We start from the raw sequence: 19,174 nt of genomic DNA, 5'->3' as shown, positions 1-19,174 counted from the left end.
AATCTTTATTTAACTAGGCAAGTCAGTTAAGAACAAATTCCTATTTACAATGACGGCCTAGGAACATTGGGTTAACTGCCGTGTTCATAGCGGCTGCTATGATCTCGTTAGAGAACTAAAATCACAATCCTATCATCACAAAAATAGAAAAGGGAGAGATTCCCCTCCTGCCTAATTTACAACCGAGTGTTTACGTGTCCAACCCGGACCAACCTGTTGTAAGCTATATACCAAGCTCATTTGAGGCCTTTGACCCACCCCCAGGAGAGTCATGACAGCACATAAACAAAGAGATATGTCCAGTGCTCTGGAAATGTCTCTTTACTTGAGGTGTAAGGCCTGCTCTCTTTGTGAAGTTCCCCTTGTTGCGCTCTCGTCAGTCTTTTCTACCCAAATCGTGCCATTCATTCCAGAATTCTGTCTCACCGTGGCAGTTGGGATCAACGTATGTTGGCTCAGTTCTGGTTTTTCTGCGGTGAGGCTCAGGCATCGGAGGCGGAGGCTCAGTGAACCTCAGAAACAGATGACTCTTCATCAGCAACGTCGATTTCAGGCTCAATATCCGATCCAACATCCGACTCCAGCTCATCTAAATTCTGCAGCGTTGTAATGCTGTCAGTGCGTCTGATTTGACTCTCTGAGGGGAGATAATATAACATTTCCAGCCTTTCATGATAAAATAATTAGACCGCCCACAATTCTTCATCATTGATTAAAATGTGATGCTGATAGAACTGAGTTTGAAATTTAATCAAATCTAGCTTCAGATAGTGTGAATTGTGTTCATTGAGAACAAGAGGTCGGTAGCAATGTGAGTCTGACACCTCTGATGTAGGGCAACCTTAAGACTGATCTCATTACACTGGAAACTGGAATGAAGGTTGTACAATAGGAAAGTACAGTTAATAGAGGAGACGGGCACGCGCACACACACACCGACACAGTAACGTCATGGTGGTGGAAGTAGATGGATAGAGGCTGACCTCTTGGAGGACGTGGAGCTGTGAGTTCACCCCTTTTAGAGATCCCAGAGACCGGAGACCAGCTCAGTCTCTACCCACTAAATCCCCTCGGCTGCCTCCCAAATGGGACACTATTCCATATGTAGTGTCATACCTTTTACCTGAAAGTAGTGCAATATAAAGAGGATTAGGGTGCCATTTGGGAAGCAGACTTTTTTCTCATAGGCCCCTAATGATTAGGTCACTCAATGGCTGCCAGGATCAATGATCCCAAACCACGAGAGGCTGCACCACTACTCTCCTCCCGCTTCGCTCCGCTCAGGTTATATACAGTGCATTTGGAAAGAAATTCACACCCCTTGAATTTTTCCACATGTTGTTACATTACAGCCTTATTCTAAAATTGATGGGAAAAAATGTTCCCCGTCAATCTACACACAATACCCCATAATGACAAAGCAAATATGGATTTAGAATTTTTGGGGCAAATTTATAATAAATAAAAAAACAGAAATACCACATTTACATAAGTATTCAGACCCTTTACTCAGTACTTTGTTGAAGCACCTTGGGCAGCGATTGCAGCCTTGAGTCCTCTTGGGTATGACGCTACAAGCTTGGCACACCTGTGTTTGGGGAGTTTCTCCCATTCTTCTCTCCAGATCCTCTCAAGCTCTGTCAGGTTGGATAGGGATTGTTGCTGCACAGCTATTTTCAGGTATCTCCAGAGATGTTCGATTGGGTTCACGTCCGGGCTCTGGCTGGGCCACTCAAGGACATTCAGAGACTTGTCCCAAAACCACTCCTGCGTTGTCTTGGCTGTGTGCTTTGGGTTGTTGTCCTGTTGGAAGGTGAACCTTCGCCCCAGTCTGAGGTCCTGAGCGCTCTGGAGCAGGTTTTCATCAAGGATCTCTCTCTACTTTGCTCCATTCATCTTTCTCTCAATCCTGACTTGTCTCCCAGTTTCTGCTGCTGGAAAATTATCCCCACAGCCTGATACTGCCACCACCATGCTTCACCTTAGGGATGGTGCCAGGTTTCCTCCAGATGTGACTCTTGGCATTCAGGCCAAAGTGTTTAATCTTGGTTTCATCAGACCAGAAAATCTTGTTTCTCATGGTCTGAGAGTCTTTAGGGGCCAAGCGGGCTGTCATGTGCCTTTTTTACTGAGGAGTGGCTTCTGTCTGGCCACTCTATTGGTGCATTGGTCCAGAGATTGTTGTGCTTCTGGAAGGGTTCTCCCATCGCCACAGAGGAACTCTGTAGCTCTGTCAGAGTAATCATTGGGTTCTCGGTCACCTCCCTGACAAGGATCCTTCTCCCCCGATTACTCAGTTTGGCTGCAGCCAGCTCTAGGAAGAGTCTTGGTGGTTCCAAACTTATTCCATTTAAGGATGATGGAGGCCACTGTGTTCTTGGGGACCGTCAATGTTGCAGACATTTTTTGGTACCCTTCCCCAGATCTGTGCCTCAACACAATCCTGTCTCGGACCTCTACGGACAATTTTGCTCTGACATGGATTGTCCACTGTGGGACCTTACATAGACAAGTGTGTGCCTTTCCAAATCTTGTCCAATCAATTTAATTTACCACAGGTGGACTCCAATCAAGTTGTATAAACATCTCAAGGATGATCAATGGGAACAGGATGCACCTGAGCTCAATTTCCAGTCTCATAGCAAAGGGTCTGAATACATAATTAAATAAGGAATTTATTTTAATATATTTAAAAAATGTCTGTCTGTTTACGCTTTGTCATTCGGGGGTATTGTGTGTAGATTGATGAGGAAAAACATTTATTTAATCTATTTTAGAATAAGGCGGTAACGTAACAAAATGTGGAAAAAGGGAAGGGTTGTATTTTTAAATATTTTCCGAATGTACTGTGTAGCCTCCCTGGTCGGATCAGGACCCCTGCTGTGGGGAACACTATTCCCCTAAAAGATAGAACTCCCAAGTCGCAGAAAAGCCACTTGCACACAGTCATACATTCCCACAGGCGCTACAAAATGGAACAGTCGTCTCTGAAACGTGGTGCTCCTAAAGCTGTTAAAGGTGTTTTAGTTGAAAGTCAGGGCGGAATAAAGACCTGGGATTCACACTTTACTTTAATTTCCCCCTTGCTTTCCCCTCCCTTAACCTACCCACTACTACCGCTGCATTGTGCCTCCTGTTGGTGGGAATAAGGGACGGCTCTTTGTGCCTTTCACACTGAAATGCTTTTCTTCTTCCCCGACCCTCTCTCACACGCCTTCTCGCTTTTTTTTCTCTCTCTCGTCTTCTCTCTCGCTCTTTTTCTTTCTCTCACACAAACACATGCTCACTCACATCTAACACACACATCTTGAGGTACAGTATGCTGCAGCACTCGTTTCGCGCTTTCTCGCTCGCTCTCTCTCTCGCGCTCTTGCTCTCACCATCCTAATGAAGCACATTCCAGAAGAATTTCCCAGTTCAGATATGCCGCATAACATAAAACGCGCCAGCCGACGCCACAGAAAGGGGACAATAATCTCTGACCTTTGATGTGATGCTCTCCCCTCTCTCCCCCCTTCCTTCACTCCTCTCTCCCCTCATCTCTAACTGTACTCTCCTGCTCTCACCTGCTGATCCTCACATCTCTGCCTGCTTCCCAAATAATGCCCTATTCAGTGCACTATTTTTAACTAGTGCCATATGGGCCCTGGTCAAAAGTAGTGCACTAAATAGGGAATAAGGTGCCATTTGGGATGCAACCATGTCTATGTAAATCTCCCCCTTGGATCCACTCTTCTCACTGTGGTCTGTGCTACCCGCCCTGGCTCCTTGGCACAACATCAACCTACATCTGCAACACTGATCTATAATTCTGTTTAATTAAAGAGCATTGCTGCGCAGCGCCTCTCCTCCATCTCCTACCACACTGCAGTTACAGTAAAGTGCACCCCCCTGTCCAGCATGGTACTACTGCATAGAAAGTATGATGCTCGGTCACTCACTGAAGATGATCAACCACATCCATAGATATCAGTAGGGGTGGGGGTTTAATGTTGGAAAGGGTGTTTTTGTGCACGCCTGTGTTTGCACACGTGCTGTACGTGTCTGCTTGTCCTAGTTAATGCAACACAATCAATTGAAACTCGCCTACATGCAGCGGTATCAGTTATCCAATCCAAGCTTGCAATTCTATTTAACAGTAACCGTATAGACTTTGTGCGTGCGCGCACATGAGTGGTTTAGGACATCTCATTCAGCACGCAACTCTTAAAGATGCGCTATGCAGAATCCCTCTGCCATTTCCTAGTTGCTAAAATTCTAATAGTTCACCAAATTTCAGTGGATGTGAGAAAACAAGTGTAGAGAATCATTGTACCGTCTAAACCACTGTGAAATATATATTCCATAGCCCAACATGTTGTATTTTCTGTTGTTTGACGCCGGTGTACAAATCCGAAATTAAAAGATGCAAAAACGAACTTAAAAACGGGAAGCATAGAAATGGTGCACATAGAACAGATCTACTACTTCTTAGACTTGCTTTCAATGAGATTGACAGATCTGTAACTCACATTTCTATGTGAATTTTGTCAGGTCACCCAAAAAGTTACATATTGCAGCTTTAACATACAGATGTAAAGCCCCCATGGGTTTGACTGAAAGTTGAAGCCACATTTTGAGTTGAAGCCAAAATGCTGTGTACCTGAATAAACCCTCTCCCTCACCCCTCTTTACCCATCTCTCCCGGCCTCCGCTTCTCTCTACCGCTCTCTCCTCCCTCCCTCACCACTACCCCTTCCCCCCCTGTCTTCCAGGGGCCACAACCAGAGGATGGAGTTCCTTGGAGACTCCATCATGCAGCTGGTGGCTACAGAGTACCTCTTCATCCATTTCCCCGACCACCACGAAGGACACTTAACAGTAAGGACTTCCAAGCAAACCCCTAATGTCTCTCCATCTCTTCTTCCTCCTCATCTTGCACTCCTCTTTTTCTCTCTGTGCTTTCCATCACTCTCCCTCCATCTTTGTCTCCCCGTCGGTTCGTCCCTTTACTATGAACATCTATAAGCAGCAGTGTGTACGTATCTTTGTTTTCTCTGTTATTCACTGCATCCTTTACTCCCCCACTGCACTTACTAGTGCACCTCTCTTTAACTCTCCCTCCTCTTTGTGTCCCTCCCTCTTTCTTCCCGTGTCTTTGTGTGCTGAAAAAAGTGTGTCGGGGAGAGAAAGAGAGAGCACAAGAGAGTTGGGTAGCCATTTGTTGTATGGGAAAGTGCCTTTGTCTTTAATAGCAGGCCCTTTGTTGATAGGAGGCTCTCTCTCCCCTGTGATGGCAGTAGAGTACAGATGGAGAGAGATGGACTTTCTCCATATTGATGGTGCTGTAACAGTGTGTGTGGTGTTTCTGTGTGCCTCTTATATAAAGGTAACCTCCGGAACATTCCATTCATGAATTTTCCATATTTTCAATCAATATTGAATGGCCCCCCCCAAGAAAAAGCCACTCTTTATTTTTGGTTCCTTTTTCTTCCGTTCTCTGCAGTCAGAAAGAAAGAACATACAGTGTTAGTTCTGGAACCAATTTGTCATAGAGACGTCTTAACTAAAAGCTGTTAAGTAAAATCAGATCTCCAGTTAGATATTTGTTAGTGGAAGAGAGTAGATGTGACATCAATGGGATAAAAGCTCTGCAGTGAAGCATAGCTAAGTGACGGCAAGCTCTACTGAGGATGTGATGGTCCCGGCCTGACCAAGAGTAGAAACAGACTCCGACTCAAATGGATTACAAGTAGATTAGTGCTCATTCAACATGTGTAGCTTTTTATATGTGACTGTGTGTCGTTGAGACTGAGTTAGCCAAGACGTCCCACAGCCTTTTTCTCAACTCATCTCTACTTCTGTATTCTCTTTTCCCCTCTGCTATAATTATATTCATCATGTTTTCAGCTGTCTCTTTTAGAGCAGGAAATGCACTTGTCTTGTTTTGACATATCTTCATCTGGAGAGCTTTGAGTCACAATGTAATATTTATGTGAGTGAAACATTGAATATCCTGCACTGTAAAGCATCTGTGATGTGTTAGTCCATATGTTGTTGTTGTTTTTTTGGGGGGGGGGGGATATGTGCAAAAGTGCATCTGGGACTTGGATATGTCTGTGTTTGAGCTAAATTTGATTTCTGCATGTGTGTGTGTTCCACAGCTGTTGCGTAGCTCCTTGGTCAACAACCGTACCCAGGCCAAAGTTGCAGAGGAGCTGGGCATGCAGGAGTTTGCGATCACTAACGACAAAACTAAACGGCCAGTGGCCCTCCGGACCAAGACCCTTGCTGACCTGCTGGAATGTACGTATACAGTTCACAGCCCTTTTGAATATACTTTTGTCACCAAATATATTGGCACCCTTGTACTTTTCTTAAATAATTGACTTTTTTCTTCTAAAATAAGTAGAAATTGAAAAAAAAAACGTTTGATCTCCACACTTTTATTTGATTTTCAACATTGCAGAACAATTTTCTATAAACTTAGGTTAACAATTTTTTTGTGTGTTTTAATAAAGACAAATGACAGGGACAAAATTATTGGCACCCCGGAGCTAGTACTTGGTTGAACAGCCTCGATAACTGCGGCCAAGATAACTGCGGACAAATGCTTCTTGTAGTTTTAATGAGCTCGCTGCACCTTTCTACTGGGCGATTGGCCCACTTCAGCAGCAAACTGTTTTCAGATCTCGGCATAGGTTTTGGATGTGGTTCAGATCTGGACTCTTTGATCGATAATTGAGAATAGTCGAGCGTTACTTCTTGAACCATTCCTTGGTGCTTATTGATGTGTGTTCGGGGTCATTGTCCTGCTGGAAGACCCATAACCTTTATTTTCTAAATGAAAATTGTAAACTGAAGTTTACAAAAAATTAAAGGTGTGCTGCAATCCCGTAACGTGGTGTGGAGACCCAAAGTTTGTTTCAATTGTTGGGAAGTATTTAAGAAAAGTGCAAAGGTGACAATATATTTGACCGCAACTGTGTATAATATATGCCATTTAGCAGACACTTTAACAAAAGCGACTTAGTCATGCATGCATACATTTTACGTATTGGTGGTCCCAGGGATCGAACCCACTATCCTGGCATTGTAAGTGCCATGCCCTGCCTACTGAGCTACGGAGGACCACAATCATTGTCATTTCATGTGTACTGTATTTACAAGGTCTCTCTTCTGACTTCTCTCTTAAAAACGGATCAATTGCCATTTTGTGTCTACTGCATGTATGTCCGAGGACTCTCCTTCTCTCCTTTCTCTCTGTCTGAGATTTTTAAACACAAACCATTGTCATTTTGCATTTATTGTACGAACAAGGCATAGATATCCTTTAATTAATGGATTATACAGTGCATCCTTCACCTTTTCCACATTTTGTTACATTACAGCCTTATTCTAAAATGTTTGTTTTTTAAAACAACAAATCTACACACAATACCCCATAATGACAAAGCAAATATAGGTTTTTAGAAATTATGTCAAATGTTACATTTACATAATTATTCAGACCCTTTACTCAGTACTTTGTTGAAGCACCTTTGGCTGTGATTAAAGCCTCGAGTCTTCTTGGGAATGACGCTACAAGCTTGGCCCACCTGTATTTAGGAGGTTTCTCCCATTCTTCTCTGCAGATCCTCTCAAGCTCTGTCAGGTTGAATGGGGAGCGTTGCTGCACAGATATTTTCAGGTCTCTCCAGAGATGTTCGATTGGGTTCAAGTCTGGGCTCAGGCTGGGCCACTCAAGGACATTCAGAGACTTGTCCCAAAGCCACTCCTGCAGTGTCTTGGCTGTGTGCTTTGGGTCGTTGTCCTTTTGGATGGTGAGCCTTTGCCCCAGTCTGAGGTCCTGAGCGCTCTGGATTAGGTTTTCATCAAGGATCTCTCTCTACTTTCGTTCATTTTTCCTTGATCCTGACTAGTCTCCCAGGCCCTGCTGCTGAAAAACCTCCCCACAGCATGATGCTCCCAACACGCTTCACCGTAAGGATGATGGCAGACTTCCACCAGACTTGATGCTTGGCATTCAGGCCAAAGAGTTGTCTTGGTTTCATCAGACCAGAGAATCTTGTTTCTCATGGTCTGAGAGTCTTTAGGTGTCTTTTGGCAAACTCCAAGCGGCTGTCATGTGCCTTTGACTGAGGAGTGACTTCCGTCTGGCCACTGTACCATAAATGCCTGATTGGTGGAGTGCTACAGAGATTGTTGTCCTTCTGGAAATTTCTCCCATCTCTACAGAGGAACTCTGGAGTTCTGTCAGAGTTACCGTCAGATCTATTGTTGCTTCTTTGACCAAGGCCCTTCTCCCCCGATTGCTCAGTTTGATCGGGCAGCCAGCTCTAGGAAGAGTCTTGGTGGTTCCAAACGTCTTCCATTTAAGAATGATGGCGGCCACTGTGTTCTTGGGGACCTTCAATGCTGCAGTCATGTTTTGGTACCCTTCCCCAGATCTGTCCCTCGACACAATCCTGTCTCGGAGCTCTACAGATAATTATTTTGACATCATGGCTTGGTTTTTGCACTGACATGCACTGTTCACTCTGGGACCTTATATTGACAGGTGTGTGCCTTTCCAAATAATGTTCAATCAATTTCATTTACCACAGGTGGACTCCAATCTAGTTTTAGAAACATTTCAAGGATGATCAATGGAAACACCATGCACCTGAGCTCAATTTGGAGTTTCATAGCAAAGCTTCTTAATACTTTTTACAAATATATATTTCTTTTTTTTTCTTCTTTTTTTTTGCTTTGTCATTATGGGGTATTGTGTGTAGATTTATGAGGATTTGTATTTAATCCATTTTAGAATTAGGCTATATCTTAACAAAATGTGGAAAAGAGGCCTGAATACTTTCTGAATGCTCTGTATATGTAATTCTGTGGTATCCCTTTGTGGACAATGCTCTCTCCTTGAGGTTTTAAAAATTGTCGTTTGCATGTTTTTGTACGTAGGCTACATGACCTCATCTCTCCTTGACGTCTTTAAACCCTGAACTATTGGCGTTTTGCATCTTCTCTTTCCAAAGGCCAGTAAGAGATGTTTAATTGTCCTGTGGGAGTACATGGACCTGGCCTTGTCCTTTGGCTTCTGAGTCCTTTGCTGCTTGCTTGGTGACCGGAGGGTTGATGAATGAGTGAGGGCTCTGTGTCATGGCTAGTGAAAAGACATGAAGGCTGAGACTGTGTCCCAAAAGGCACCGTATTCCCTACATAGTGCACTACTTTTGACCAGGACTCATATGCGTTTGATCAAAAGTAGTGCACTATGTAGCTAGCAGATCACGATTTGGGACGAATCCTAAGACCAGGCCTAAGCATTAAGGGGTTGGGCGGTATTGGGCGGGCTCAAGTGGCAGCAGCATGACTAGGTGTACCATACTGGATGCTCTTCAAAGGCCAAGACACAAGAGGATGACATGCACTGTACACACACACACACACAGAACAAACATACACCCCCGTACACACACACACACACACACACACGATGTGAACATGAAACACTCAGAGAGAGCGTCTTAAATCCATCAAAGGCAACATTATATAGGGAGAACTTTGTACTTGGTGCCACGTACACGCTCACACACACACACTAGATTATTTGCATCCTCAAATATTATTCAAATGCTAGAGCAGAGATGATGACAGCTGGGTTGAGGGGTTTGGGCTGAATTGAGTGCTGCTCTTGAGCATATGAACAGTCATGCTATTTAGCTAGACTGAACAAAAATATAAACGCAACATGCAACCATTTAAAAGGTTTTACTGAGTTACAGTTCATTTAAGGCAATCATTCAATTGAAGGAAATTCATGGCGGCCGTGCATTATCATGCTGAAACATGAGGTGATGGCAGCTGATGAATGGCACGACAATGGGCCTCAGGATCTCATCACGGTATCTCTGCTTTCAAAATGCAAATGTGTTTGTTGTCCATTGCTTATGCTTGGCCATACCATAACCCGACAGCCACCATTGGGGCACTCTGTTCACGAGGTTGACATCAGCAATCCGCTCTCCCACAGCGTCAATCACACCGTCTGCCATCTGCCCGGTACAGTTGAAACCATCCGTGAATAGCACACTTCTCCACCATGCCAGTAGCCATCGAAGGTGAGCATTTGCCCACTGAAGTCAGTCATGACGCCGAACTGCAGTCCGGTCAAGACCCTTGTGATGAAGACTAGCACACCGATGAGCTTCCCTGAGACCGTTTCTGACAGTTTGTGCAGAAATGCTTAGGTTGTTCTAACCCACAGTTTCATCAGCTGTCCAGTTGGCTGGTCTCAGACGATCCCGCAGCTGAAGAAGCCGGATGTGGAGGTATTGGTCTAGCTTGATTACACCTGGTCTGTGGTTGTGAGGCCGTTTGTATGTACTGCCAAATTCTCTAAAATCAAATCAAATCAAATTTTATTTGTCACATACACATGGTTAGCAGATGTTAATGCGAGTGTAGCGAAATGCTTGTGCTTCTAGTTCCGACAATGCAGTAATAACGAACAAGTAATCTAACAATTCCCCCCCCAAAAAAACTACTGTCTTATACACAGTGTAAGGGGATAAAGAATATGTACATAAGGATATATGAATGAGTGATGGTACAGAGCAGCATAGGCAAGATACGGTAGATGATATCGAGTACAGTATATACATATGAGATGAGTATGTAAACCAAGTGGCATAGTTAAAGTGGCTAGTGATACATGTATTACATAAGGATGCAGTCGATGATATAGAGTACAGTATCTACGTATGCATATGAGATGAATAATGTAGGGGTAAGTAACATTATATAAGGTAGCATTGTTTAAAGTGGCTAGTGATATATTTACATCATTTCCCATCAATTCCCATTATTAAAGTGGCTGGAGTAGAGTCAGTGTCATTGACAGTGTGTTGGCAGTAGCCACTCAATGTTAGTGGTGGCTGTTTAACAGTCTGATGGCCTTGAGATAGAAGCTGTTTTTCAGTCTCTCGGTCCCAGCTTTGATGCACCTGTACTGACCTCGCCTTCTGGATGACAGCGGGGTGAACAGGCAGTGGCTCGGGTGGTTGATGTCCTTGATGATCTTTATGGCCTTCCTGTAGCATCGGGTGGTGTAGGTGTCCTGGAGGGCAGGTAGTTTGCCCCCGGTGATGCGTTGTGCAGACCTCACTACCCTCTGGAGAGCCTTACGGTTGAGGGCGGTGCAGTTGCCATACCAGGCGGTGATACAGCCCGCCAGGATGCTCTCGATTGTGCATCTGTAGAAGTTTGTGAGTGCTTTTGGTGACAAGCCGAATTTCTTCAGCCTCCTGAGGTTGAAGAGGCGTTGCTGCGCCTTCCTCACGATGCTGTCTGTGTGAGTGGACCAATTCAGTTTGTCTGTGATGTGTATGCCGAGGAACTTAAAACTTGCTACCCTCTCCACTACTGTTCCATCGATGTGGATGGGGGTGTTCCCTCTGCTGTTTCCTGAAGTCCACAATCATCTCCTTAGTTTTGTTGACGTTGAGTGTGAGGTTATTTTCCTGACACCACACTCCGAGGGCCCTCACCTCCTCCCTGTAGGCCGTCTCGTCGTTGTTGGTAATCAAGCCTACCACTGTTGTGTCGTCCGCAAACTTGATGATTGAGTTGGAGGCGTGCATGGCCACGCAGTCGTGGGTGAACAGGGAGTACAGGAGAGGGCTCAGAACGCACCCTTGTGGGGCCCCAGTGTTGAGGATCAGCGGGGAGGAGATGTTGTTGCCTACCCTCACCACCTGGGGGCGGCCCGTCAGGAAGTCCAGAACCCAGTTGCACAGGGCGGGGTCGAGACCCAGGGTCTCGAGCTTGATGACGAGCTTGGAGGGTACTATGGTGTTGAATGCCGAGCTGTAGTCGATGAACAGCATTCTCACATAGGTATTCCTCTTGTCCAGATGGGTTAGGGCAGTGTGCAGTGTGGTTGAGATTGCATCGTCTGTGGACCTATTTGGGCGGTAAGCAAATTGGAGTGGGTCTAGGGTGTCAGGTAGGGTGGAGGTGATATGGTCCTTGACTAGTCTCTCAAAGCACTTCATGATGACGGATGTGAGTGCTACGGGGCGGTAGTCGTTTAGCTCAGTTACCTTAGCTTTCTTGGGAACAGGAACAATGGTGGCCCTCTTGAAGCATGTGGGAACAGCAGACTGGTATAGGGATTGATTGAATATGTCCGTAAACACACCGGCCAGCTGGTCTGCGCATGCTCTGAGGGCGCGGCTGGGGACGCCGTCTGGGCCTGCAGCCTTGCGAGGGTTAACACATTTAAATGTCTTACTCACTTCGGCTGCAGTGAAGGAGAGACCGCATGTTTTCGTTGCAGGCCGTGTCAGTGGCACTGTATTGTCCTCAAAGCGGGCAAAAAAGTTATTTAGTCTGCCTGGGAGCAAGACATCCTGGTCCGTGACTGGGCTGGGTTTCTTCCTGTAGTCCGTGATTGACTGTAGACCCTGCCACATGCCTCTTGTGTCTGAGCCGTTGAATTGAGATTCTACTTTGTCTCTGTACTGACGCTTAGCTTGTTTGATAGCCTTGCGGAGGGAATAGCTGCACTGTTTGTATTCAGCCATGTTACCAGACACCTTGCCCTGATTAAAAGCAGTGGTTCGTGCCTTCAGTTTCACACGAATGCTGCCATCAATCCAAGGTTTCTGGTTAGGGAATGTTTTAATCGTTGCTATGGGAACGACATCTTCAACGCACGTTCTAATGAACTCGCACACCGAATCAGCGTATTCGTCAATGTTGTTGTCTGACGCAATACGAAACATCTCCCAGTCCACGTGATGGAAGCAGTCTTGGAGTGTGGAGTCAGCTTGGTCGGACCAGCGTTGGACAGACCTCAGCGTGGGAGCTTCTTGTTTTAGTTTCTGTCTGTAGGCAGGGATCAACAAAATGGAGTCGTGGTCAGCTTTTCCGAAAGGGGGGCGGGGCAGGGCCTTATATGCGTCGCGGAAGTTAGAGTAACAATGATCCAAGGTCTTTCCACCAAGGTCTTTCCACCCCTGGTTGTGCAATCGATATGCTGATAAAATTTAGGGAGTCTTGTTTTCAGATTAGCCTTGTTAAAATCCCCAGCTACAATGAATGCAGCCTCCGGATAAATCGTTTCCAGTTTGCAGAGAGTTAAATAAAGTTCGTTCAGAGCCATCGATGTGTCTGCTTGGGGGGGGATATATACGGCTGTGATTATAATCGAAGAGAATTCTCTTGGTAGATAATGCGGTCTACATTTGATTGTGAGGAATTCTAAATCAGGTGAACAGAAGGATTTGAGTTCCTGTATGTTTCTTTCATCACACCATGTCACGTTAGTCATAAGGCATACGCCCCCGCCCCTCTTCTTACCAGAAAGATGTTTGTTTCTGTCGGCGCGATGCGTGGACAAAACCCGCTGGCTGCACCGCTTCGGATTGCGTCTCTCCAGTTAGCCATGTTTCCGTGAAGCAGAGAACGTTGCAGTCTCTGATGTCCCTCTGGAATGCTACCCTTGCTCGGATTTCATCAACCTTGTTGTCAAGAGACTGGACATTGGCGAGAAGAATGCTAGGGAGAGGTGCACGATGTGCCCGTCTCCGGAGTCTGACCAGAAGACCGCTTCGTTTCCCTCTTTTTCTGAGTCGTTTTTCCGGGTCGCTGCATGGGATCCACTCCGTTGTCCTGTTTGTAAGGCAGAACACAGGATCCGCATGGCGAAAAACATATTCTTGGTCGTACTGATGGTGAGTTGACGCTGATCTTATATTCAGTAGTTCTTCTCGGCTGTATGTAATGAAACCTAAGATGACCTGGGGTACTAGTGTAAGAAATAACACGTAAAAAAACAAAAAACTGCATAGTTTCCTAGGAACGCGAAGCGAGGCGGCCATCTCTGTCGGCGCCGGAAGTATCATCCGATGTTGAAGGTGGCTTAATAACGATGTTGAAGGTGGCTTAATTCTCTAGCAAAAGCTTTGGTGGATATTCCTGCAGTCAGCATGCCATTTGCATGCTCCCTCAAAACGTGAGACGTCTGTGGCATTGTTGTGTGACCGCTGCACATTTGAGTGGCCTATTTTTGGTCCCCAGCACAAGGTGCACCTGAGTAATGAAAACACTGCAGTTTAGCTCAGTTGGTAGATTATGGCACTTGCAACACCAGAGTTGTGGGTTCGATTCCCATGGGGGCCCTGGTCAAAAGTAGTGCACTATATAAGGAATAATGTGCAATTTGGGACACAACCTCTCTCTACACGGCATCTGAAATATTACTTATTACCTCCTCTCTTCACTTTGACTCCAGCCTGCCTTCTCTTGTGTGTAAGGTGAGAATAAAACACTGTGTAGTAGAATGTGGTAACAGGTGTATAGTCTGAAGGGACTGGGAGGAGACCCAAAAATGGTTTAGACAACCTGAACAAGGGGGGTGACTGGTGTGTAGTCTGAAAGGACTGGGAGGAGACCCAAAAATGGTTTAGACAACCTAAACAAAGGGGGGTGACTGGTGTGTAGTCTGAAGGGACTGGGAGGAGACCCAAAAATGGTTTAAACAACCTGAACAAGGGAGTGACTGGTGTGTAGTCTGAAGGGACTGGGAGGAGACACAAAAATGGTTTAGACAACCTGAACAAGGGGGGTGACTGGTGTGTAGTCTGAAGGGACTGGGAGGAGACACAAAAATGAACAAGGGCCTTCTGCACAATACTTTTTCCATTCTTGCTCACTTTACAGATAAACTGAAGAAATGCAGAATTTACATCATTAAAATTTGCATCGAAAACAGCATAAGAATGTATCACTTATATTCATAATTACAGGTCACTTATTTTCTTGATGGGAAAACTGAATTGTTTGAAATCATTTAAGAGCTAGAGGCTGTTATTGTACAGTCTGACAGTAGACAGACTAGGTTATATTACCCCTTTTTATACTATGGTACTGCTAACTTTACTGCTCTGGCTGAAATATTATCTTTTTAAATGGTCCTTTCCAGCACGGTTCCATTAACTATGGTGGAAGATCATATTTTTATATTTAGTGTGTTATTATGTTCTATTTCCTTTTGATGTCTGTGCAACTTGTATGGAGCCTTTATTATTGAGTCCAGGGCCAATATCAACAAAGCATCTCGGAGTAGGAGTGCCAATCTAGGATCTGTCCATATAACCTTATTCATTATGATCTAAAATATATATATTTTTAAAGGATCCTAGATTAGCACTGCTACCCTGAAATGTATATATGGGCCCAGATAGGCAGCAGCCAGACATCATGGTCCATCCGGTTCCGTTCAGTCGATATATAAACCCCCTTCTAGTATACCCATTCCATAACCTCCCCCCTCTCCTCTCGTGTTAATGTTGTTCTTAACCACAAAGCATTTTTTATATTTGTACGACGTTACTTCTTAAACATCGACTCACCCTTTCATCCCTTCCGTTATGTAGCCTCCTCTCTTTCATCTCTCATTCATTGTTCTTTCCCCTCTTCTCTTCTGTCACGGGCAGCTTTCATCGCGGCACTCTACATCGATAAGGATCTGGAGTACGTTCACACCTTCATGAACGTCTGCTTCTTCCCTCGACTGAAGGTGAGTGAGCGCGTGTGTGTGTGTGTGTGTGTGTGTGTGTGTGTGTGTGCGCGCGCGCAATCTCCCCTGTGCGTCTGAGCGCGTGCATGTCTGAAGGTGAGGTCGCACTCACTCTCCTCTGATCCCATTGACAGCCAGCATCCCCACGACCGCGAGAGAGGCCACTCACTCGCCAATCAATGACCACTCTTCTCTTCTCTATGTACCACCGGTAGAGAGGGGAGGCGACGGAAGCTAATGGCTAAACTAATAGCACTAGCATTGACGAGCGGCACTCAAGTGGTGCTCGACTCCTCAACGGTCTTAGCATGGCTGTACAGTCCTATTGTAGTCATCTTTAATGGGCGCCGGTTCCGGTTGGGTCTTTGCTAGCTACTTTATTGGGTTGTTACTGACTGTTTAGATATTGATCCCCTACCACCACTGGTGTAGCCAGCACACTGACCTGTTCTAAGGTGCTGTTGTTTCTCAAGTGTTTCAGGTGGTGGGTGTGGTGTTCATTCAGAAAGACCTCAGTTAAGCCTCCTCTCGTATTAGATGGCAGGGGGTGTGACGTATCAGTAAATTGGTGAGATTTAGAGAAGTGAGTCTCTGTAAGATGAATAGGTTGGTGGACCTGCCACCCTCCTCCTCCCTCCTCTCCCTCCCTCCCTCCCTCCCTTTAGAGAAGACATTCTGTCTGTAGGATGAATAGCTTGGTGGACCTGCTTCTTCCTGTTAGAATGGTCAAGAGAGACTACTGCTTCCACACACACACACACACACACACACACACACACACACACACACACACACACACACTACGGCTACCTCCTTCACACACTCACACACATCCTGCACACTGTGTGAAGGTGATGGCTCAGCCTACAATGGTGTACTAATTGCTGTCTGTGTGGGTCTCCTGGGAGTGTGGGTGGCCATGGAGGATCTGAACCGTGTGTGTGTGTGTGTGTGTGCGACTACAGAGAGAGAGCACCTCATTTCCACTTCCACCAAAAAGTTGTGAAAAAGCCCAACACATCTCTTCACATAGACTTTCAGACTTCGTCCCAAAGGGCACCCTATTCCCTATATGATAATGTGGGTGGGTGCTTATATTTGTCCTGGCCCCATAGGGGCCACTATTCCCTAAGGTAATGCACTATGTAGGGAATAGGGAGCAATTTGGAACATAGGGCTCTGGTTTCTAAGAGGCTATTATTGCTTTATAGAATCTTCTGGAAGAAAGTCAAAGGACTTATATGGAATCATTATGTCCTTGTAGGATGTACGTGTGTGTACATCTGTGTGTATGTATTTGTGCAATTTATGTGCATGTGTTTTGGTATCAAAACAGCCAGTACAAATCTCTTATTGCTGAAGGCAGGAAGGAGGGGTAGGGATGCCCCCCAGAGAGGGAGAGGGAACACCAAAGAGGGAGCAGGCGAGAGCATTGGCTACAAGGCATGCCGAACCCATCTTTGTAGAAAATTAATAGGAACAGACAGTTATAGATTCAAAGTGTCCCTTTTTTATAACAGGGCTGCTTTCCAGTTAATGGAAGTGCTTTTAGAAGTCCCTTTGGATTGGAGAATGTATCAGGCCTGCACACCTGGGAGACTCCCAGACAGACCCTGAGAGAGAGCTCTGTATTTCTGTCTCTGCTAGGAGCAGGCTGGAGACGCTTTTGTCTTAAGTAGCCTGTGATTTGTGCCCACTGCAGAGAGAGAAAAGTCAGAGAGATGCAGAGCGCCAGAGAAGAACAAAAAGTGAGAGTAGGATAAGATGTGGAAAGCAGGAAAGAGTCAGGGAAGCAATGAAAGCAGGGGAAAGGGAGATGAATAGAGGTAGAGTTTGTAATTGTTACTCTACAGTATTTGTGATGTGTAAAGCATGTGTGTGTTGCAGGAGTTTATCCTAAACCAGGATTGGAACGATCCTAAATCCCAGCTCCAACAGTGCTGCCTGACCCTGCGCACGGAGGGCAAGGAGCCCGACATACCCCTCTACAAGTAAGCTATTGCTCCCTCCATACAACTTGTTCTCCTGCCCCCCCCTCTACAAGTAAGCTATTGCTCCCTCCATACAACTTGTTCTCCTGCCCCCCCCCCACAGCTTCCCAAGTACCAAGGCGAAATGAAGGGCCCGTATGTTCCCTGGTCAAAGGTAGAGCATTATATAGGGAATAGGGTGCCATTTGGGACGCAGCTTGGTGGTAAACTTATTGCAATTCTACACATTTTGCCATGGGGCAGAGAGAGACGTGCAGTTTTATGGCAAATGTCATGCTACATTGAGAGAGACATATACGCAACAAGGGACAGTCCCATTCTAAGACTGAATGAAGGGTTACAGTAATGAGTATTATTCCACACATTTTGCCATGAGGATGTGAGAAAATGTTTATTTTTTAAAGCTAATTTAATGTAATTCTAAACATTTTGCCATGCCTCATGACATGTTCATAATGCTATCTGGAGGCGTGAGGGGGCCTCTCAAAAAATGTGGTCGTATGGTGGCATGCCCCAGACCCAGACATGCCAAAACTCCACCCCCACCAAACTGACTGAAATTCCAGGTGCTCTTTTCAACCAGCGCTTACTATAATAGGGTATTATCATAATTTTCAGATTTTCACAGTATTATTCCAACCTCATAGGGTGGATATAAACTCCTCTCACTGTCAACTGCGTTTATTTTCAGCAAACTTAACATATGTAAATATTTGTATGAACATAACAAGATTCAACAACTGAGACATAAACATAAAAGTTCCACATACATGTGACTAATAATGTGTCCCTAATCAAAGGGGTGGTCAAAATCAAAAGTAACAGTCAGTATCTGGTATGGCCACCAGCTGCATTATGTACTGCAGTGCATCTCCTCCTCATGGACTGCACCAGATTTGCCAGTTCTTGCTGTGAGATGTTACCCCACTCTTCCACCACGGCACCTGCAAGTTCCTGGACATTTCTGGGGGGAATGGCCCTAGTCCTCACCCTCTGATCCAACAGGTCCCAGTCGTGCTCAATGGGATTGAGATCCGGGCTCTTCACTGGCCATGGCAGAACACTGACATTCCTGTCTTGCAGGAAATCACGCACAGAACGAGCAGTATGGATGGTGGCATTGTCATGTCAGGATGAGCCTGCAGAAAGGGTACCACAGGAGGAAGGAGGATGTCTTCCCTGTAAAGCACAGTGTTGAGATTGCCTGAAATGACAACAAGCTCAGTCCGATGATGCTGTGACACACCGCCCCAGACCACGGACCCTCCACCTCCAAATCGATCCCGCTCCAGAGTACAGGCCTCGGTGTAGCGCTTATTCCTTCAACGATAAATGCGAATCCGACCATCTCCCCTGGTGAGACAAAATCGCGGCTCGTCTGGTGAGGACCTACCTTACAACAGGCCTACAAGACCTTAGTCCAGCCTCTCTCAGCCTATTGCGGACAGTCTGAGCACTGATGGAGGGATTGTGCGTTCTTAACTCGGGCAGCTGTTGTTGCCATCCTGTACCTGTCCCGCAGGTGTGATGTTTGGATATATCGATCCTGTGCAGGTGTTGCTACAAGTGGTCTGCCACTGCGAGGACGATCGGCTGTCCGTCCTGTCTCCCTGTAGCGCTGTCT

At 45.6% G+C, this 19,174-nt stretch overlaps 1 protein-coding gene across 6 annotated transcripts in view; it reads left to right on the top strand.

Annotated features, from left to right (window-relative positions):
* drosha (drosha ribonuclease III) overlaps positions 1-19,174 on the top strand; it is a 210,622-nt gene that overhangs the window by 164,435 nt on the left and 27,013 nt on the right. For 5 of the 6 annotated variants that reach the window (XM_042299140.1, XM_042299138.1, XM_042299137.1 and 2 more), the window contains 4 exons: positions 4,755-4,860; positions 6,144-6,285; positions 15,477-15,559; positions 17,447-17,550. In XM_042299140.1, coding sequence (XP_042155074.1) covers positions 4,755-4,860; positions 6,144-6,285; positions 15,477-15,559; positions 17,447-17,550 — 435 coding nt within the window. Of the gene's footprint in view, positions 1-3,615; positions 4,468-4,754; positions 4,861-6,143; positions 6,286-15,476; positions 15,560-17,446; positions 17,551-19,174 lie in introns of those variants that run through there. The other variant, XM_042299141.1, reaches the window with a different exon arrangement.

This window comes from Oncorhynchus tshawytscha, linkage group LG16, assembly GCF_018296145.1.
Source record: "Oncorhynchus tshawytscha isolate Ot180627B linkage group LG16, Otsh_v2.0, whole genome shotgun sequence".
Lineage (NCBI taxonomy): Eukaryota > Metazoa > Chordata > Actinopteri > Salmoniformes > Salmonidae > Oncorhynchus > Oncorhynchus tshawytscha.
The sequence above is the reverse complement of the archived record's forward strand: the minus strand, read 5'-3'. Positions and strand labels throughout refer to the sequence as shown.